The sequence below is a fragment of the Zonotrichia leucophrys genome, chromosome 13 (genome assembly GCF_028769735.1).
Source record: "Zonotrichia leucophrys gambelii isolate GWCS_2022_RI chromosome 13, RI_Zleu_2.0, whole genome shotgun sequence".
Lineage (NCBI taxonomy): Eukaryota > Metazoa > Chordata > Aves > Passeriformes > Passerellidae > Zonotrichia > Zonotrichia leucophrys.
This window is the reverse complement of record NC_088183.1, coordinates 16094919-16117430: the sequence shown is the minus strand read 5'-3', so window position 1 is coordinate 16117430 and position 22512 is coordinate 16094919. Positions and strand designations below refer to the sequence as shown.

The 22512-nt window shown below is 53.7% G+C and overlaps 1 protein-coding gene across 18 annotated transcripts in view; it reads right to left on the bottom strand.

The window, feature by feature from the left end:
* Nucleotides 1-10958: 10958 nt before the first annotated feature.
* Nucleotides 10959-22512, bottom strand: part of LOC135453826 (protocadherin gamma-C5-like) — a 157793-nt gene continuing 146239 nt past the window's right edge. For 17 of the 18 annotated variants that reach the window (XM_064725235.1, XM_064725234.1, XM_064725233.1 and 14 more), the window contains exons 3-4: nt 18526-18614; nt 10959-13353 (exon numbers count right to left, since the gene is read on the bottom strand). In XM_064725235.1, the coding sequence (XP_064581305.1) occupies nt 13127-13353; nt 18526-18614 (316 nt within the window). In that variant the 3' untranslated portion in view covers nt 10959-13126. The remainder of the gene's footprint in view (nt 13354-18525; nt 18615-22512) is intronic. The other variant, XM_064725229.1, reaches the window with a different exon arrangement.

Below are 22512 nucleotides of genomic sequence, written 5' to 3'. Positions count from 1 at the left end.
CATACAGCCTATAAGAATCATTACATTACCACACTTTAAACCCTAAAAACTCCTCTTTGGGCCCCTTCTGCCAAGCTGTAGGGTCTGCTCTGACCCTTGGAGCTGACTGCAAGCAGAGGGTGTTGTTCCATCAAAAGGGGATTACCTTCAGCCAGCCACACCATTGTTTGCCAGTTGTTCAGTAACTGAGGTGTCTCAAAGCTTGCTTTCATTTCAATCTCACTTATAGTTTCTATATTCTCAAAATCTTTTGCCAGACAATTATATTTATAAGGCTTTCCTGTTTCATCTTCCCCAACATTGTCCCATTTGGGTCTGTCCCTCCTGACAGCTGAAGGGTCAAAGGCTTCAGCCACGGGGAGGAACATCGTCTGAGGTGCTGATGGTGGAGAAGTCTGGGCACAAAGGCAGGGACAGAGTAAAGCCACAGCCATCCCTACACATCTCTCCGTGCTGGGGTCACAGACAGGGACCCCAGGTCTGGTCCTGCAGGGTTCTGGCTGCTGGTGGAGTCATCAGTGGGAATAACTCCGCCCCAGCTTGTGCCTTACACGTTTTCAGTTCTTTTCTTGTTCTAATTTAACGCATTTTAACATTGAGGTAGTGGTGGGATCCATAACAGCCCAGCATCAACTGGGGCTGGCACAGAGCCTGGCTGTGTCACATCCCTGCAGGAGGGGGCAGGCTCCTCCCAGCCCGGGTAAGAGCTGGGGCCCTGGGAAGGTGGAGAGGGAAATAGGGTGACTGAAATTGTGGAGAGAAGGCATTGGCAGCCCCTGATCTGGGAGAGCCCTCCAGAGGTGCTGAGCCAGCACAGGTGTAGCAGCAGGGTCTGGGGGCACGGCTGGGGTCAGCATTTCCTGCAGGAACCTCTGCACACCAGAGCACTGCTGGGAGCACCGATCCCTCCTGGGGTCACACAGAACCTTTGAATCTTTAATTTTAATGCACTTCTCATAGAATCACAGAAGGGTTTGGGTTGAGGGGGGACCTTACAGCTCCCCTTGTCCCAACCCCCCACCATGGGCAGGGACACTTCCACTGGAGCAGATTGAGTAAGAGCTCAGCAGCAATAATAATTCCATTTTTCACAGCACTGGGGGCATTCCTGGGGCTCGCTATCACCCCGCGGGCTGGAAGCTCTAACACAAAGCCGAGCGAGCCGAGGGCAGCGTGTGCCCCGTGCCAGCTCAGCCCCGCGGCCCCTCCCGGAGCACGGCAGGGCAGCGGTGCCCTCCCGGTCCCCTCCCTGTCCCCTCCCGGTCCCCTCCCGGTCTCTTCCCGGTCCCCTCTCGGTCCCTCCCGGCAGGGCAGCGCTCGGAGCAGCTCTTTGTGCCGGGCACAGTGCCCGCTGCCCACCCCTCTGTATCCCAGTGTGACAAACACGGCCGCTCTGCTGGGAACATTTAAATTTAAAAATGTTTAATTTAAAAGTTTAATAAACGACAATGGGAGACAAGGAGCACAGAGCAAAGGTTCTTACAGCCAGGTGCCATCCTGGCACTCAGCCAAGTGCACACCTTACCTTTCGGGGTACCCCTTAAATACCTTTTCCTTTACATCAGCCTTTTGCATATTCATAGACCCTCATGCACAGTAAACTTTTCCCCCAAACCACTTTACATGTTCCAAGAATTGTTTAAGCCCTGCTCCTCCATGGATCCACCTTTTAAAGCATGCAGATTCCTTGGTTGAGGTTTAGTCCACTCTTAGCCCCTCCAGTTCTGGCCCTTGGTCCACACTGCCTTCACTAGTGTGTGCTGATGGTTGGCAGATCTGCACAGGTGTGCTCATCCTGTGTGCATTTGGTGTTATCCCATCCCAGCAGGCAGTGTAACACAGCACAATGATATCAGCTATTGCACTGAGCTTAACTAACAACAGAAATAAAAACTATATCTTTATAACAAAGTTACTTTAACAACACACAGGTAAAATCCATATTTATTCAATATTATTACAATATTAAATAACTTATTATTATACAATATATATTACAATATCTACATATATATATAATATGTATCAAGAACAATAACAATAATAAGAATAATAAAGAATAATAAGAAAATAAGAATAATAAGAATAGAAAGGAAGGAAGAAGAAGAAAGTAAGAAGAAAAAGAGAAGGAGAAGAGAAGGAGAGGAGAAGAAAAGAAAGAAGAAGAAAAGAGAAGAAAAGAAGAAGGAGAAGGAGAAGGAGAAGGAGAAGGAGAAGGAGAAGGAGAAGGAGAAGGAGAAGGAGAAGGAGAAGAATCATCAACACCAGGAGCTGCAGATCCATCAGAGCCTGAGGAGGATAGGCCCTTGGGAGGATTCTTGCACAGGGGCTCTGTGATGGAAAGGGGAAAGGGAGAGAAATGCTGGGTTTAGAGGGCAGGACTTGCTCTGGTTTGGCCACTGGCCACAGCCCAGGGAGTCCCACTCAAACCTGGGTGAACCCTGGTGCTCCAAGGGTGTGGGATGGAGCACTGGACGCATGGTTTGAGCCATGAGGGAGTCAGGAAGGGTGGGCAGGACAATTAAGGCACTGGTCCTGTATAGGAAATGAATTTGTAGAAAATTCTCAAAGCTTGACAGAAAGTTTATATGCATTGATTGTTGTAATAACAATGTTAGTGATAGTGCCTTGTGTTCTTCATTGTACTCAACAATCGATGGAAAAAGGCATCAAAGTTTTGTCTGTAGAAGAGAGAGGGGGAAATGAATTTGTAGAAAATTTTCAAAGCTTGACAGGAAGAACACACAGTGTGCATCTGTATGCAAACCTTGAGATAAGAAATGCTGACTTGTAAATGCCATGAAGTAGGACAGACATTGTTGGGAGAGAAATGGTGCCAAAAGGTGGCCTTGCAAATAAGACTAGATATTTTAGAGAAATAGAACTGTGAAAGATACATTGCAGTACGACCCACAAGGGGTAATTTTAGATAATTAGCTTTAAGGCATTTACAGCATGGTGTAGCTAAAGCTGGTAGGCCAAGAAACTTTTATAATAAATTGTAATCAGGAAAGAGTTAACTTCTAGAAATTATAAATCATAAAAGAAATATATATTATATATAATTAAAAATTATATATATAATTTATATATATATAAATTATAAATTATAACTTGTATATAAATTATAACATTTATATTGTTTCACCTTTAACTAAACTTTTTTGCCTCTCATCTCCTAAGTCAAAAAATAGTTTAATCTAACAGTCCCAGCACCTGGGCTGTGAGGGCTCCTTGTGGGGCCAAGAGCTGTGCCACCCTCCTGTCAGGGTGCCAGTGCTGGCCAGGGCAGCTAGGTGCTGCCAAATGCCCTGGAAATCTTCAAAATGAGAGAGAAACTGGGGCATGTGAGCTGAATTTGGGCCAGCTTGGAGCCCTGCCTGGGAGTTTGCATTTCCTTGCACCAGCTCCCTTTTTTCCATGGCTTTGCAGCTGTGGGAAAGGGATGCTCTGAGAGCTCAGTGTTAATCATGACAGTTTTTCTGTACAAAAAAAATGGAGAAATAAACATGATTTTTGGTACAAAACTATGATTTTTGTCTCCATATCCTATCTTTGCTGGTGCAGAGCTGAAGCCAGAGCTGTGTGGCACTGAGCTGCAGGGAACTCATCCAAGCTGGAGCAGCTGAGGAGCTGGAGCAGCATCACAGCTGTGGTGGGCTGGGCAGTGCCACCATATCCCCAGAGAAGGCTGGAAATCCTGTTCCCTGCCCCAAAAACCCACCTTGGCAACAGATGTGGGGTCTCAGAGCCCAGACACAGGGGATGGAGGTGTCCCCCCTGCCCAAATGTCCCCAGGGCTGAAGGCCAGGAGGGTGGGGAGGGGGACAACAGGAGCCACCCTCCCTGTCCAGCCACTTGTCACGATGGATCTCCCCAGGGACAAACCAGCAGCAGAGCCCTGGTCACTGCACTGGAGCATTTTTGTCCCTGAGGGTGTGCAGACCTGTGTGACAGCTCAGTGACAGCAGTGTCCCTCCTGGTGACCCCCAGAGGGGTTGCAGTGACACAAAGAGCCCCAGCCCAGCCACCAGCTGAGTTTAGAGGTCAAAGCAGCCAGAACTGGGCCAGGCTGCAGCTCCCTGCTGCCCTGCTGGGACCAAGGACACCTTCCCCCAGATGGCCACTCTGGCAGGACAAATGTTCATCCACGTGGCCCTGGCTTGGTGGCACGGGGAGTTTGTCCTTGGCACTGGTTTGGTGCCCAGGGCAGCACAGGGACACCCCAGCCCGGGCTGTGCTCCTGCCCTGGGGCCCAGGGCTCCCTGCAGCCCAAACCCTGCTGGCACCTCCTGGTGGGTGCTCCAAGGGGTGTCCAATCCCTCCTCATGGCCAACCCCGTTGGAGCTCTGGATGCTGAGAATTTTACACTTTCTGTGCTGACAGACTCTGACCCCCAAGAGCACTGCATTTGAGCTGAGGTCATGGAAAAGGCTTCCAAAATTGATTAATAGCACTGGGATTATGGGTGTGTAGCTTGATTAGACGTGTGTAATATCACAAGGTAGAAAACCAACACAACACCAAGCCCTCCTTTGCCCCTGCCTGAGGTGGGGAGCAGCCCTGTCCCCCATCCCTGCCACCAGCGTGGCCACCTGATGGTGACCAAGAAGAAGAAGAAGGAGAAAGGCTGGACACACCCAAGATTCCTCCATCTTGGGACCCCAAGCATCCATTCTAAACCCTCAAAAATCTATTTTTCACCCCATGACAAACTAAACTACCTAAACTCTCTTGACTTGTAATTCTTCATAGAAAGGTGGGTAATTTTTCCATGGGTCAAGATCAAAGGCACAGGGGTCTTGGGCTCAGTGACAAGGTCTCTGAGCCCCCCAGGCAGTGGCTGGAGCCCTCCAGGGCAGCCAGAGGAATGTCGTGGGTTCTGACAGCCACTAGCCAGGTCTGTGTCCCAAAATGTCCCTGTCTGTTCCCCCTTTGCCACCCCAAAAGTGTCCCTGCCTGTTCCCCCTTTGCCACCCCACTGCTGCAGAGGTGTGGGGTGGAGCCCCCAGAACAGCACTGGCTCCAAGAGGCTTTCAGGAACGGGTCCCCACAGGCATGGACACACAGGGACTGCTGGGATAATTTAAAATCCAGGGCACAGACCTGATTATTGCCCTAGTTTGCATCAAATCTCAGTTTGGGTTTTTTTAGCAGCCTTTTGATGAGCTTGTCAATGACAAGTTGCTAATTGAGGAGTGGGAGGCCCACAGTGTCCTGTGAAAACGGGGGAGAAAAAAAGCCAGGATTAAAACAAAAGTGTTTAAACCTGGCACTGGGCCTGACTGCAGGGAGCAGGGGGATGGAGGGGAGCCAGGCTGGAAGGCCTCAGAGAGACCACGGGGGTGCTGCTGCTCAGTCAGGGGGTGCTGCTCACCCCAAATCTCTGCAGGGGCTGCGGGAGCTTCAGCAGGGACACCCCCAGCACCCCAGGGTGCTGCAGCAGGGGGAGGGCTCTGGTCTCTCACAACATCAGCCCCCTCCAGCACCCACTAGAGCTCCAGGCTCCACATCTTTATATTCCACACCCCCTCAATATGCTCAATGATTTATAAATTCCCTACACGTACTGCTGGGCTAACAAGCACACTTTAGAGCACAAGCTAAAACATGAGGTAAAAAAGGATCGGGGGGAGATGAAAAAACACTGCTTTTAAATATTTTTGAAGTTATTAATGGTACAAACCACATTTTCTTCCTGCACCCCTGTGGATTATCTCTGTGGGGACGGTAGGGTTGTCTGGCACCCAGGAGCCCCTTCCCCATTCCCCTCTGGCCCTGCACAAAGCAGCTTTGTCTCCCTCTTCCTGTCCCTCCCTGGCTCCCGTCCCATCTCACTCTGCAGCACAAGGACCCTCCTCCTCCTCCTCCTCCTTTTATCTGGGGGGAGTCCCAGCCCCCCAGTGCAGCTCACAGAGCCCCCCCCCAGTCTGGAGGGGATGGGGAGGATGGCAGGGTCCCCACCCCCATTGTCCCTGTCAGTTCTCAGAGTGATGGAGAGGATGGCACCCTGGCAGGTGTCAGGGGGATGGGGAGGATGGCAGGGTCCCAAACCCCAGTGTCCCTGGCAGCTCTCAGGGTGATGGGGAGGATGGCAGGGTCCCACCCCAGCCCTGCAGCACCCAGGTATGGGGAGGGTGGGAGGTGGCACATTTGGGCCTGGGCACTGCAACCCACCTCTGGGGCCTTGGGGGCCTTTGCCACTGAGCTGGTTAGGGGCTGCTCCCCACCCCCTGTGCTGGGGCTGGGGGCTCACCCAGAGGGGACCTGCTCAATCCACCCAGCCCCAGTGGTCCCACTGAGTCACCCAGGGGCTCTCAAAAAAATGCCGTTGTACACATAATAACCACAGGTGTTAAAAAAGTGGTTTTTTTATTTTTGATATCTCTCCCTGATCCTTTTTTACCTCATGTTTTAGCTTGTGCTTTCAACTGGGGTCCCAGGACGTGGCTCTGCTTCCCAGCCCCTAACTGGCAGTGGCTCCCGAAGCTTGGCCAGCAGGGTGTGCTGGGCTCTGTGTCACCCAATCCCTGTCCCCACGGAGGAACACAGCCCAGCACAGCGGGATCTGTTCCCTTTCCTGCTCCCAGACACCCCAGAAAAGCTTGGGGTGATTTGGCTCAGCATTGCTGCCCGTTCAGGGGGAGAAGGGCCCAAAACCCCCTCCCCAAACCGGGCCTGGCTGCTTTTGTCATGAGCCAAAGGGAGAAGGGGCAGGCAGTGCTGGGCACAGGCAAGTCCCTGCACCTTGCCAGAGGAGCATTTGGGCTTTTCTTGCCTTTTTTTTTGGTGGAGTTTTGCAAAGCTCTGCCTTTGCCCCAGCTCCCTGTGGTTAATGGGGGCTGCAGGAATGCCTGAGGGAATTAACAGAGCCCGGTGCTTCCAGGGATGGTTTGCGGGGGCAGCCCTGGGTTCTGGGAGAGCAGAGCGATGTTCCTGCCTGCAGGAGCAGCAGCAGACCCTGGGACAGGCACAAGGGCTGGCTCGGTGACAGTGACCTTGGCAAGCGCCACCACAGCCCTGCAGGGGCCACAGTCCAGCAGGGTGTGGGGGCTCGGGAGAGGGGACACACACAGGGGCATCCCCCTGGAGCTGAGCCCTGACAGAAATTCTGTGCCCTAGCAGCAGTGCCCAGAATCCTCGTCTGGTTTGCCCTCATCCTCCTGGCACTGCCCGTGTCCCTCCTGGCACTGCCCTCATCCATTCCAGCACTGCCCCGGTCCCTCCTGGCACTGCCCTCCTGCCCTGCCTCTCCCAGCCCCATGACCTCAGCTCTGGCTGCTTCCCTGGGACTGATCTCCTCGGGCACCCGGCCACCAGCACGGCAGGGACAAGGGCTCTGTCCCACAGGGAGGACAGACAGACAGACAGAGTGTTCTCCCAGCAGCTCACAGGGAGGCCACCACCGGGTCACACAGGCTGCAAAAGGGCAAAATCCCACCCCATCCCATTTTCTCCGGAGAGATGAGGGCTGCTCCTGCCCCTTCCCGTGATGGATGAGCCTCTGGCAGCCCCGAGTCCCAAAGGGGGCGGCCAAGGGCCAGCAGGGCCCTCCCTCCCCCCTCTCCTCACCCGCGGTCACGAGGATGCAGACAGCAAAAGGAAAATTTTATTCCATCTACGCACGCTTTATTATTGTTATAAATAATAATAAATCCCGGCGGCAGGAAGTGGATTTAGGGAGCAGGAAGGGATGTGGAGGATGGTGAAACACCTCTCGCTTCCCCCATGGGGAGGGATGTGAGGTGTGAGGGGAGCCAGCTGTGTCAGGGGCAATAAAACCCCAAGGGATGTTGTTGGGAATTGGAGGGGAGCAGGGCAGGGGTACTGGGGGGCATTTCCCACCACACCCCCTGCTATGGATATCCCAAATCCTCACCCAGCCTTTTGCCCCCACTGCCCTGAGGATCCCTTCTGGATGTTTTTTATCCCAAATATTGGATTTCCAAGTGCTTTTGGATGGCATTGGCTGCCCTCCCTGCTGAGGTGTTTCTGGCAGGAGAAGCCCCTGCTGCCACCAGCTCCAGGGGTGTCTCCTGCTCTGGGCAGGCTCCAGCTCCCAGTGTCTGTGTCACACCCAGGGTGACCTCCCCAGTGTATTTGGGGACCCCAAAGGAAGGGGTGAGGGAGACCTGCATGAAAACTCGGCTTTTTTGGTGGTTTTCACCCCCCCTGCTTTGCTGGGTGAAGTCATGACTGGAGGAGCTGCTGATGGGACTCAGCCCATGACCACAGCCTGATGGAGATTCCAGCTCCCCACCCAGCCCTCCCTGGGGCCCAGTGACAGGTCAGCTCAGCTCACATCCAATGGAAAACTGGCTTGGCTCTATTTTTTTCTTCTCTTTTTTTTTATTTTTAATTTTCTGTTGTGTTTCAGTTTCAAGGTCAGTTGGAAAAAAAAACCACAAAACAAAACAAAACTGCTGCAAACAAGGGCTCCACCAGTTGGTGACATGGGACCAGCACTACCTGTGGCATCTGGATGCTCTGCCAGGAGCAGTGAGCTGGGGACAATCCCCAGAGGGGGAACAAAGGGGTCTCCACCACTGAGTGACTGTTCCTGTACCACTGAGAGCTTCCAGCCCTGCAGGGTGTGGAGGTTCCCTGGTCCCACACCAGGGCTGTACCTGGGAGAGGAGGGAGAGTGCTGAGCTAATCCCAGTGATGGGGAAAGGAGATGGAGAAGAGGAGAAGCAGCATCAGGAGGGCTGGAATGAAGGTGGAGGTGCCTCCATCAGGGTGGAGGAAGATCCAAGCCCCTCCTGGCTGTGGAAGGATGCTCAGGGCAGCCCAGCATGGATGCCCTGAGCCATGGCACAAGGCCCATCTGGAACTGGCTGGGCACCTCAGAGTTTGCTCTCACCCCCACACAGCCCCTCAGCCCTAGAGCCAGCAGCAGGCACAGGGGCTGGGACCCCCAGCCCCACCCCAGCAGAGCCCCTCAGTCCCCAGCATGGCTGCAGTGAAACACTTCCCACATCCAAGAGCTCCTTCCCAAGGCCAAGCCGCCCTTCCCGGGAGCAATGCCACCATCCCCGCGATGTCCCAGCAGTGCCACCATCCCCGCCATGTCCCAGCAATGCCACCATCCCCGCCATGTCCCTCGCCCCGAGCGCCTCCGGGGGCTCTGTCCTGCCTCTCTCTTTGTGTCCCTTTTGTCATGACCGTGGCTCCAGCTCTGTTCCCGTTGCCTCCCCCGTGTCACCCCGAGCTCGGGAATTCCCGCAGCTCGCCACGCTGCGCTGAGCACGTTCCGCTCCCGCCTGTCCCCGCTAATTAGCGCGGCTGACCGAGTTTCCTTCATCAGCGCTAATTGGCCAGGTCTGTGTTCGCGGCTTCCCCTTCCTGGCTCTCGCCGTGCCCTGCGGTGATTTCAGCGAGAGAGAAGGGAAATGAAATGGAGCTGGAGGTGCCCCCTCAGTGCATCTGACACCACCCTGACACCGACACCCGCAGCTGGGACACGGGGACACCGCGGGGCTCAGGGCACCGGGGAGGCTCCTCGAGCCAAACCCAGCCCTGGAGCTCTGCAAAGCCTCTTTGTTCCCTGCCAGTGGTGGCTGTCACCCCCTGGGGACCCGCTTGTGTGACCATCCCCGGTTCCTTCACCACTCAGGCACCCGGTGGCATCACCAGCCAAGCGGGCAGTGGTGCCCAATGCCCTGGAATGAAGCCGCCCGGCTGTGACAGGTGCTGGGGACAGCCCGCGGGTGGCACCTGGGAGCGCTCAGCCCTGCTGCCCATTAGCTGCAGGTCGATGGCATTGATCCCCCTGGAGCTGTCCGTGATGCAGCCCAGGTGACCCAGCACGGGAGGGACAGCTCGGGGTGGGGACAGAGGACACGGTGACAACACAGGAGCCCCAGAGCAGCAAATCCCTGCCCTGGCACTGCCCTGACCTCCCCTGTGGTCTGGGACCGCCTGTCCCAAAGGAGGACACCCCTCATGTGTGTGTGTGTGACCAGGGCTGTCCCCGTGGGCACAGGGGAGGCGGGAGGGCTGGGGCTGTGGGGTGCAAGGGGATTTGGGGAGAGGGATGCCCCTCTGAGAGGCGCATGGGGATTCTCAGGGGTCTGTGTGCAGCTGGAGGGGGATTTGGTGTCTCTATGGGGCACTGGGGGATTTGGGGGTGTCTGTCAGTCTGCAAGGGGGGCTCAGGGGGTCCTTGCTGTGAGAAAGGGCAAAACTGGGGGGGTTTGGGGTACAGAGCTGCACCTGGACACTCTCTGGGGATGGATGGGATACAGGGATGGGGACTGCGCCCTGCACTCCTCCTGTGCTCTACTAACAGGGGGGAGCAGCCCCAACCCCCAATCTCGGGCTCTGTCTGTCTGTCTGTCTCTTGGGTCTGCTCTGCCCCCGCCTCCTCCACCCTCCCCCTCACATCTGGCCAGCAGCAGCTTATTTTTTCCTCCAGGGTTGCGACATCCTGAGCCACGGGATGTTTTTCCTGAGCCTGTGCTGGACCCCTGGAGGGGGAGGGTGGGAGGATTGTCTTGGCCAGGGAGCTCCAGTGACAATATCTGAGTGCCCTCCCACCCACCGTCCCCAAGGGCAGAGAGGGGGAAAAGCAAATCAGACCAGGGCTGGAGAAAGGAGAGTGGATTCCTGCTGAGGATGGGGAAGGGTGATGCAATCCCAGCTGGGTCTGGTTCTCCAGATCCTCCAGGACTGGGCAACAGTGACCAGATCCCTACAGGGATGGAGAGGGGCAGCTGGAGCCTCTTGGGGCTGCAGCTACCGACCCCATCACGTCCTCAGTCATGATCCACAGCCAGGTCATGCTCCACTCAAAGGCCTGGGTGACCACAGGATGGGGGTGCCACCAGAGCAGGCCTGGGGGCACAAGACTAGGGGTGCCCCTAGAGCATCCCCACTGCTGGAGCCAAACGGGCTGAACGACCCCCTGTCAGCCAGACCCCACCTGTGCCTCCCTTTCCCCACCAGAATAAACACCATTTATTCAGAAGAAACCATTTTATTATTTTTTTTTCCCAAAGAAAAAAAGCAATATAAATATTAGAGTATAAAACTTGCGTGTAACACATCGACGTTGGTCTATATGGGTATAAGAAGGATATAAGCATATATATAATATATAAGTATAATTCAATATTAGACACATTGAAAGGGCAAACGTGTTTCATTTCACGCACACTCGGAGCACAGACCACATGGAAAGAAGATACAGAGAAAATTGAAAATACTGATGTCCACAAGTTAGTTACTGCAATTAAAAATAACACGCCACTAAATACACGACACTCACTACGCTACCTCAGATTTGCAGATTAAAAAGAAAATATAAAGACTACGATTCAGCTACAGCATTTCTAGAGGGGGGGCAGGTGGCAGCTGCAGGGGACAGGGTGGGAACCGCTCCCAGTGCAGCCAGCGCCGGAGGTGGCTGGATCTGGATGGAACACGGAGGATGCTCCTGCTGCCCTGTTTGGGGAGGGGGCAGGGGTGGGGAGAGCCTGGCTGAAAGGGCTGGGTCTGCTCGGGTGAGTTACGTGTTAGTGATTAAAAAAGGAAAAAAACAACACAAACCCCCCTGGGAAACTCGGTGTGGCCCCTTCCGGGCCACCCCACAGTTCCTCTCCTGGCTCTGGCTACACAAAGCCCCCATCTGCCTCTCCCGGGGGCTCAGAGCTGCTTTGCTATGGGAAGCTGGCCTGGTGCTCTGGTGATGGGCACATGGAGAAACTCTAATCCTCATCCTTGCATTCTCCCTGCAGGATACAAAGCCCAAAGCCAGTGGGAGCGTCACCTCCTCCTCCAGGCTGGCCCCGCACAGCCCCATGTGCCACTCCCCAGTCACTGCCCCCATTTTGCAGCATCACCCCTGCTCTTGCGTCCCTTGTCTAGATCTGGTCCCCAAACACCACCAAAACAACCATCACTTACTCAGCCACCAACTCTGCACCAAAGCCATGCACCGGCAGCTCCGCGGATCCCACCCTTTGGGCGAGACCCCCAGAACCGCCCGACCACCCCAAAGAACCAAACTAGAAGCAATATTGAGTTTCCCCAGCCCGCCTGAGCCATCCCACCCCCTCCCACCCCTTCCCCAGGGCAGCCCGGGCGGCTGCCGGCGCGTTCACACCACGTGGGCATGCGAGGACTGTGCGGGTCCGTGGAGCTACGGCGCTAGTGCAGGTGTGAGGAGAGGGACGTGCATGCAGACACCGTGTGCAGACAGTGAAACCCCGTCCCTGTGTCCCTGGGGGACCTGGCCAGGCCTGGCCGTGGGGGAGCGAGGCTCTCTTAGCCTTAATTCCATAAGAACATCGACTGTACATATAAATATTTACTGCAAAGAAGGTTTGAGATGTGTCTGCTCTTCGGAGACCCCTAGAACCGCCGGGGCAGCTGCCGCACACCTCGGCATGCTCCTCATGGAATTCCCTGACTCTCACACAGCTGGAGGGCTTTTTTCCTTATCATATTTCAGGCCATTAGTGGTTACACTTTAAAAAAATTAAAAATGCTTAGGATGCAGCTTTGCCATATTCCCTTTGACTCATGCAATATAAACACTTTTTTTTTTTTTTTTCAGATGACAGGTAAGCAGGAACTGAAGCACTCCCTACCAACTTCCAAATTCCAAAATCCATCGCTATCATTGACTGGGGGTGAATTTTACGAATGGAAAATTTAACAGCAAAGAATTGGAGAATGGGCTTTAAGCTAAGAACTTCCTTTTCCTTTCCAAAAAATAGCTGAAGGGCTATAAATTAAAAGATCCACATTAAAATTATTTACACTGGGCAAAGCCGAGTACAAGCCTTGTGCCTTTCTTGGACTACCTGGGAGCAAATTGGATCCAAAGACATGGCAAAAGACCTTCCGCCCTTGCATATTCTAATACCCGAGGGATTGTATAAAACATTATTCACAGGGCACTTGTTTGTGTTGGGTTTAGATTCCGGATTGGTTTTCATCATGAGACCTGAGAGCAGCGAGCCCCTGCTCTCAGCCCTGATGATGACGAGATACATTCGCAGCATTTCCTACTTTTGCACCACAAAAAAAATTCACATTCGTCCTCCGGCCTGGGCTGTGGTTTTGGGGGAGTGCTGGAGCCGGCTGCCCTGTAGCTCTAAGGTCTCCTTTTTCTTCTTCACTACTTCTTCTCCTTCTTCCCGGATTTCTTCTTGTTGCCGCCGGCGGGGGCGGCGTTCTTGGCGTCGCGCTTGCCGGCGGCGTTGGTGAGGGTGGCGTTGCTGCCCGGGATGTACACGTTCTGCCGGTAGTCGGGGACGTGCTGCAGGGTGAACTGCGGGCCGTAGCGGGCGCTCAGCCCCATCGTGCCATTGCCGCCGCCCAGGGTCGAGTTACCGTCAGCAGCTTCTGTGGGGAACGCCGGGCAAGGGGGGAAAGAGAAGGGCAGGATGTTAAAGCCAGCTGGAGACCCCTACACCAAACCCCAACAGCCCCACAGGCTGTCAAACCCAAACCAACATCATCCTTCAGCTGCCCACAGGACAGCCTGGCACAGACCCCCACCCCAACAGCCCCACAGGGTGCCAAACCCAAAGCAACATCATCCTTCAGCTCCACACAGGACAGCCTAGCACAGATCCTCACCCCAAACCTCAGCAGCCCCACAGAGTGTCAAACCCAAACCAACATCACCTTCAGCTCCCCACAGGACAGCCTGGCACAGACCGGGCACAGAGAAGGGCAGGATGTTAAAGCCAGCTGGAGACCCCACCCCAAACCCCAGCAGCCCCCACAGGCTGTCAAACCCAAACCAACATCACCTTCAGCTCCCCACAGGGCAGCCTGGCACAGATCCCCACCCCAACAGCCCCAACAGCCCCGCAGGGTGTGAAACCCAAACCAACATCATCCTTCAGCTCCCCACAGGACAGCCTGGCACAGACCGGGCACTGAGAAAGGCAGGATGTTAAAGCCAGCCGGAGACCCCGACCCCAAACCCCAACAGCCCTACAGAGTGTCAAACCCAAACCAACATCACCCTTCAGCTCCCCATAGGGCAGCCTGGCACAGACCCCACCCCAAACCTCAGCAGCCCCACAGAGTGTCAAACCCAAACCAACATCACCTTTCAGCTCCCCACAGAACACACCCCCCCTGAAACTGCCCATTACAAACATATTGTGCAGTCGCACCATTAGCGATGCATTAAAGGAAATCCGATATTTATTTATTTTTCCGCCGCATTTAAAACCCTGCCCGCGGTATTTTTCGGCAGCCAGGTTTATTCAGGGAGCAGGACACGGGAGAGGAGAAAGAGAACCCCTCCCCTGCAATACCACAAAATGGCTCTAGGAAGCCGAGCACGGAGGAAATCAATGCCAGAGCGTGTCTGATGGTCCAGATCGGGGAGCAGGGGGAGGGGAAGGCGAACTCATCCCTGTCGCTATGCAAAGCTCCAGCACGGAGCGAGCGAGCAGTGGGGAGGGGCACGGGGCCCCCCGGGATGCTGGAGAGCAGATGGAGACGGGGGGATGCACGGGGGCAGGGGGAGAACGAGCACGGGGGGATGGCAGGAATGAGTGATGCTGTTGCCATGCACGATCTGCTCCAATGCAGCTGCCTGTGCACGGCTCAGGGTGGGATCCTTCTGAAATGGTTTGCTGAAATTCAGCCTTTGTCTCAGAGACTGTGGCTCCCATCTCAGCCTTTAACTGCCTCATGGCTGGGGCCAGGCTCTCCTGAAGGATGGGGACACCCAGCCAGGATGGGGACACCCAGCCAGGGCACCCAAAGGGTCCAAGGCAGAGCCCAGGGCTGCTGCTCCCTCCTTCCAGAGGCAGAGAGATTGTGGGAACAAAGAAAAACAACGAGCAGAGGCGGTGGGCTGGGTCCCCTCGCGTTTCTCCTCACTCCAGACCAGCTCTGTGCTGCCTCTGTGCTGCCTCTGCTTTCCCCTGAGCAGATGGAGGTGGCTGAGCCAGCCAGAAAGCTGGACAAAAAGCTGGAGCACATCCCACATCCCCTGAAATATGGCTGTGTACACATTCCCCTTGCAGGGGTCGGAAGGATGAAGCAACTGCAGTTTGAGAAGCTGCAGCTGCTCTGTTGGAGCGGGCAGGGAGGAAAACACAGCGAGGCTGAAAACAAGAGTGATATTGTGCACTGGGGCAGGGCTGTGGGGTGCAAGCAGGGAAATGCCTTTCACTTCCTGCTCTGGAAGCATTCCCCACAGGAGAATTCTTCCACAGTCCCCATGAAATGGGTTCCAGACCCAGCAGGGCTTGCAGGACCTTGTGCTGGGGGGATGTGTCTGTAATTAGTTATATTTATTGCTAATCCTCACTCGCCTGAGCAGCAGTTTATTTCATTAGCAACCACCTCAAGCCCACAGCCATGGAGGTGTTAGAAATGACCCCCGAGGGATGGGATGACTGGAGATGTGCTGGGGCCACAGGTGGACTACTGTGAAGAGGTTTTACAACAACTTCTGTGACCCAGAGAGGAGTTTGATAAGAGGATCCATGTTTACCCCTGAAAGAATTTCCTACCAAGGTCATTGACATAGAAACCAAGAAAGAAAGAAGGAGAAATAAGAGAAACCTGTCACTGCCTGTCCCAATGAGCACTTTGTTTGTCTCTTGTGACCAATAAGTAAAGTGCAAACTTAGGAGTTACTTGTAAGAATGTATAAAAAGGATCCAGGCTATAATAAAAACAGGTCTGAAGCCTTCTGAAAATTGAGTGCAGTGCTTTGTATTGTCTCCGTCTGAACTCTGACAGACTACAGCTCCCAGCCATGGAAGAATTGTTTTTTCTGGGCTGTCCCAGCCCAATCAGAGGCTGGGTGCACTCAGGCACCTTCTCCTCCCTGGGTTTTGCTGCCCTGAGTCCCTCTGGGGCCACCCCAGGGCTCTGAGCAGTGAAGGGCTGGGGGTGCCAGCACCACCCAATCCCCATGAATTAATTTGCAGTCTCAGCACAGCTTCCAGCAGGAAGAAAAGGCGCTGGTGAAGTTCCCAGCCTGCCATGGGTAAGGGTGACCGGCTGTTTCTAGGTAACACTGACATTAAGGCTGAAAAGAAGAGAGAACAGGAACAATGGAGGGTTATAAATGGGCACCGAGGTGCTCTTGCCAAGCAAAGCACTTGAGCTCTCGTTGCTGGAAAGGTCATGCTCAGCCTCTACCAGCAGCCTGTCATTATCCCAAACGGTCCTGAGGACGAAAACAAGAATTTGGGCTCTGGCAAAAATAAGCAGGAGTGGCTCCATCGCCCCCGGGGCAGCCCCAGAGCAGGTGTTGCTGCAGCTGCTGGTGGGGCTTTCAGGGCACCCAATATAGCGTGTCTGCCCCTGCCTGGGGGCACAAGGACCTCCCCTTTCTGCTCTCCCACCACCCCATGGCACCTCTCTAAATTCTCCCTGGAGCCAGAGTATTTTAAGGACAGGATGTCTGTCCTTGAGAGTCTGGGGTCCTGGAGCATCTGTGCTCCTTGGGCTGTCCCAGCAGCTGCCTCTGCCCATTCAGATCGTTCCAAACTGGTTTTTCATTCTGTTACCCAGCTGCAAGGCAGGAAGAGCCAGAGGAAAGATGGCTGGGAAGGGAGACAGAACCCTACAGCAAGGTCACAGCCCTGGGGGGGAAATCAGGTCCCCAGATACTCTGTGATGGTAATTTAACCATTGGGGAAGGGATTTAATCCTCACAGGACTGGATGGTGCAGGCAGGGCCAGCGCTGTCTCTGCTGAAGCCAAGGAAAACCCCTGGGCCAGGGTGAGGATGCATCCAGGGCATCACTGTGACCCTTCTGTCATCCCGGAGCTCAAACTGAGCTCAGTGGGTGACAGTGAAACATAAGGATTATTTAAATGGCCAGGAAATCACACCAGGGATGGGTAACACAAAGCTTAATGGGCAATTAGCGCTGCCCCTAATCAAAGCCTGCTCCAATCAACACTATTGGCTTAAAGAGAGAGCAGAAAGGGGACAGAGAGCCAGGGTGACACGAAAACGCTGTGCTGGGGGAAAAACTGCTGCTGGGTGCCCATGCACACAGCCAGCACAGAAAGGCCCGAGCAGGATGGATAAGGCACAGCCATTATCTGCAGGGGGATTTGATTTCCATCAGCCCCAGGGCAGACCCGAGCCCTGGGAGAGGCCGGGGCTGTGGATTGGGGAGATTTGCTGCAAATGGGCCCGGGGCTCCATCAAAGTCGGTGCTTAACCTGGAAGGGACCCGCTTAGCTCTGATCCTGGGGATTGCTGGAGCAGCAGCCAGAAAAACAGCTTTATTTACCAGCAAGGAAACCGGATCTGGAGACACGGGGTGATGATAACCACATGCAAGCCCAAGGGCTGTTTTTCCATGGTCTTTTTTCAGAGCAAAGACACATTTTCACATTGTTTCTTTCTCTGGAGTGTAAACAGCCCCCTTGCCCCAGACCTCGTCCCCCTCCCCAGCCCAGCTGCTGTCTCCTGGTGTCTGCAGAGCACCAAAGCTCAGCTGCAGCAGCTTTCCAAGAAAGCAACACCAAAGCCATTCCTCCTCCCTCGGATTCCTTCCCTCCCAACAGCTCAAAGGAAACATCCTAAGCATTTTGCACAGGGTTTTATGGCTGTGCTTCTATTTTTAAATCAAGGGGGGGGGGGAAAGACTTGAAGGTATTTATAAATAAAGGCTCTATGAAAAGCAGGCTCTTTATCCATAGTGCTGCACAGAATGGTAATTGTCCTGGTTTTACACAAAGCCATGGAGGCTGTGGCTGCGTGGGAACATCCCTCCCTGCCCAAGGCTTCTGCACAGCCACAAACCAGAGCAAACCAACCCCAAACGACCCCAAACCAGTGAGTACAACTGCAAGGAGGCAGCAGCAGCCAGGGGAGGAAACGTTGGTGAGCTCAGCAGAGGGGCTCAAGGAGCTCCTCTGCACACAAGGTTTGTTGGGAATACTGAGCCAGGCATTCCCTGTTTCCCTTGGTCCAGCCACACACAACTTCCAGCCTTCCCTCCTCCTCACCTCACATCAACTTAAATTTACTGTGACCTTCTGGAACCAAGCAGTCCATAAAACATCATCTCCAGACTGGCTCTTTCAGTAACACAACCCCAGCACAGCCAGGTGGTGTTTCAGTACAAAGCACAGAGTTTGGGTGGAAGAAATGTCCCTGTGTACAGGAACCAGATGTCTCCTCTGCCTGGATCTTTCCTGACCCCTCTCTCTGCAGAGAGATCAGTGCTTTTCCACTTAGATCCCTCCTGACCCCTCTCTCTGCAGGGACATCAGTCATTTTCCCTCTGGAACCCTTCTGACCCCTTTCTCTGCAGGGACATCACTCATTTTCCACCTAGATCCTTCCTGACCCCTCTCTGCAGGGATATCAGTGCTTTTCCCTCTGGATCCCTCCTGATTCCTCTTTCTGCAGGAACATCAGTGCTTTTCCACCAGCTCTGGGATCTGTTGCAGCAGAACCTTTGCAGGCTAACCCAGATGAATCAGTCCCACAGGATCTCCTCTATCAGCACGACCCCAGGTCCCCCCAGAGCAGGAGTCAGGGTTTTCCCAGGAGTGATGGACACCAACCATTGGCTGAAGCCAGGATCATGGCTTGGAGCATCTCTGTGTCAAACTGGTTGTTGGGCCAGGCTCCAGCTTCCTCTCCATTCTGGGAGCTGTGGGAAAAGAAAACAAACAGCAAGTTACTCCAGTTCAGTCAGGAGCAGTGGGCTGGACCAGTGCATGCTTTAGATCCTCCCATAAACAGCACTCAGGGGCCAAGACCCTTTGAGAGTGTCCATCCCTCACCAGGCTCTTGAAGAATAACCACCAAAAGCACTTGGGGGCTCCATGGTGCATCCAGCAACACCTTCCTACCTCCTGCTGCTCTCAGAGGCCACAGCCAAGCATTTCATCTCCTCAAAACCCCACCAATGTGGAATCACAGAATGGTTTGGGTCAGAATACATGAAGATGATCTATTTCCAACCCCTGCCATGGAATATAATATCATCCATTGCCAAAATTACATCATAAAAACTGCAGTTCCAAAGCCCCAGAGGTGCAAATCCACCCTTGTAGGACGAGGTCCTCTGCCCTTCTGCAGGCTGTGAGTGGATGCCCCTCTCTGTGATGGTGTTCACAGGGGTCTCAGACTGAGAGAAGAGATGAGGATCTGACTCCATGTTTCACAAGGCTGATTTATTATTTTATGATATATATGACATTAAACTATACTAAAAGAATAGAAGAAAGGATTTGCTGAGAAGGCTAGCTAAGAATAGAAAAAGAAGGAATGATAACAAAGGCTTGTGGCTTAGCTCTCTGTCCAAGCCAGCTGACATACAAACATCTAACATGAGCTACTCACAGATCCACCTGTTGCATTCCACAGCAGCAGATAACCATTGTTTACATTTTGTTCCTGAGGCCTCTCAGCCTCTCAGGAAGAAAAATCCTAAAGAAAGGATTTTCCATAAAAGATGCTGTGACACCTCTCAAGCTCTTTCTGGTTACAACTCCACTCTGCAGCTTCATTCATGAGATGGAGGGTGAGAAAACCCCACAGTGTGGAGGGAATTTGGGTCAGCACAGAGCAGCTGCTTGGCACCACAGAATCTGCTCTGAAAAGAGTCCAAGCTCAGTCCTGGGGAGGCTGGAGCAGCAGGGAGAGGAGAGCAGGGAGCATCTGAGCATCTCCATTGGCTCCCCTTGGCTGCTGGGGGTGCTGAGCACCACAGATCAGCCTGGCAGAGCTCAGGGGATGCTGAGAGACTTTGGCTGAGGAGGTTTTGTGGCCAAGGCCACAATCAGCACTCTGTGCAGGCTAACAAGCCTGGCTTTCATGTCTGCCAGGTGTCAGCTGTGCTCAGCCACTGCTCACTGCTCAGGGCTGCGCTCCCAGAGCCCCTCCAGAGCCCCCACACTTCCTCAACATCTCACCAGCTTCCTGGGGTCCCCTCTGCTCTGTCCCCAAATGACCCCACCACTCAGATCACCATTGTCTCCTCTCCAGTCCCTGCTCTGACCACCCACAGCCCTTTCCATCCATTGGAATGCCAGGATTTACCCCTCGGAATGCCAGGATTTACCCCTTTGTTGGGAAGGGTGAAAGTTTGACAAGAAAGTCTCACAGATATGTGTGCTTGGCAGAAAGATTTTAAAATGTAGAATCTGAAGAAGGAATAGAGATGGAAGCAAGTTTTGATATAGAAGAAAAGAACTGCTGAGCCAGTCCTAGTGGATAACCAAGGAGGCAAAGGGTGTGTTAGTTAGAAGGGGTTTTTATGGCTTAGAGCAAAGGATAAACCCACCTCAAACAAGATGTTTTTACCAAGTAGAAAGCACAGGCAAACAAGCCTGCTGATGTGGCAAGTAGAAAAAAGGTCTCAGAATTTTCCACTGCAAGAAAACTGAAAAACGACTTCTAGCTTAAACTGTAATGTACTGACTTTAAATGATCGGAGAACAGTAACATGAATATGGTAATTATAAAAGTTATGATAGGCTATAGGTAACAGTTAAAGTATAGATTGGTTCTGCTGTATTAAGATGCTCAGCAAAGAAGAGTATATAATGCATTGTAACCAAAACCAAAGGGTCTGCAGGCCTGCCTGCAGCTGGAGCTGACAGCTGTAGGCACAGCTCTGTCAACCACAACTCCGGACTGCTGTGACACCTTGGATGGAATAAACTGCATTCTGGAGAGCCCCTGGAGTCCCACATCTCTCATTCAGGCTCTTACACCCCTTGGCTGTGTGCTGGCTCCCTTGGGATGGGGGCTGCCCTGGGAGCTCTCCTGAAGTGAGACAGGGGAGGATGGGGGGTTAGAAAGCCCTTCCCATGAAAGGACCTCACCCCATTTCCCAGGAAAGGGTTCAACCCACAATGCTACAAGGCATGGAGTCGCCTCCTCCACCCCTGTGCTCCCAGCCCTTATACCCAGGAGCTGCCAGACCCCAAAACTCTGCTCAGACCCCAACAGTGTGCTCAGACCCCAAAACTCTGCTCAAACCCCAATGCCCTGCTCAGACTCCAAAACCCTGTTGAGACCCAAATAGCCTGCTCAGACCCAAATACTCTTCTCAGACCCCAACAATGCTCACACCTCAATGCCCTGCTCAGACCCCAACATTGCTCAGACCGCAAAACCCTGCCCAAACCCAAAACCCTGCTCAGACCACTACAGCCTGTTTGACCCCAGCACTGCTCAGACCCTCACACTGCTCAGACCCCAACATTCTGCTCAGATCCCAATGCCTTGCTCAGACCCAAAAAGCCTGCTCAGACCCCAGATAGATCCCTGCCCAGCCCCTGTATCCCTGCCCAGTCCTGCTCTGGGGTGTCCCTGTGCCCGAACTCTCAGCCCCCTGCACGCTGCCCCTGCCAGCGTGGGCACAGCCAGTGCCAGCTCAGTGCCACGTGCTGGGCACCAGATGGGCTCCTCACGCCCTGCTGAGCATCCCCTGCCTGAGTGCCCCCTCCACCTGTGCCCTCACACACGGAACAGGCTCAAGATGGGCATTTTGGAATGGGGATGGACCCACAGGCGCTGTTCTGGAAGGTTGTACCAGCCACAGTGACCTTGTAGCTGCACCAAAGCCCTGCAAGGAGAGAAGCCTTGAATGCTCATGAGCTTTCAGCATCCCTGTGAAATCCAGCCCCATGCACAGGGTGCCCAAAGGAGCTGGGGCTGCCCCTGGATCCCTGGCAGGGCCCAAGGTTAGGTTGGACATTGGGGCTGGGAGCAGCCTGGGATGGTGGGAGGTGTCCCTGCCATGGCAGGGGGTGGAATGGGATGGACTGTGAGGTCCTTTCCAACCCAAACATTCTGGAATTCTGAATATAAGCTCAAACTGCCTTTGAAACACCATATCTATCTGTAAGGATGCTGTGCAGACACTCCCAGGTGCTCTGCACAAAATCTGGTCTAAAGCAACTCATCCAAACGTGCAGAACCCGAGCCAGGACCACAGGACTGTTCCTGTAGGAGCACCGGGGGTAGGACGGTCAGGACGGATGGAGACGAGAGATCTCTGCAGCCAGGTCAGGAACTTGGGGTTTATTGCAAAGGGCCTGGGTGCAGGGCCCTGCTGGGAGCTGCAGCCACAGCTCAGAGCAGCCCGAGAGAAGAGAGGGGGAGAGAGGATGAGAGGGTGAGAGAGTAAAAGAGGTAAGAGAGCAAAGTTCCCATTACAATAAATCTTCTTCTGTGTTGAATATTCTGATTCTCACTAACCAATCCAGTACAAGATACAAATCCTACAGCATTTCCATACAGCCTATAAGAATCATTACATTACCATACTGTGTTACATTTTAAACCCTAAAAACTCCTCTTTGGGCCCCTTCTGCCAAGCTGTAGGGTCTGCTCTGACCCTTGGAGCTGTCTGCAAGCACAGGGTGTTGTTCCATCACAAGGGGATTACCATCAGCTGGCCACACCATTGTTTTCCCGTTGTTCAGTAACTGAGGGGTCTCAAAGCTTGCTTTCATTTCAATCTCGGTTATAGTTTCTATATTCTCAAAATCTTTTGCCAGACAATCATATTTATAAGGCTTTCCTGTTTCATC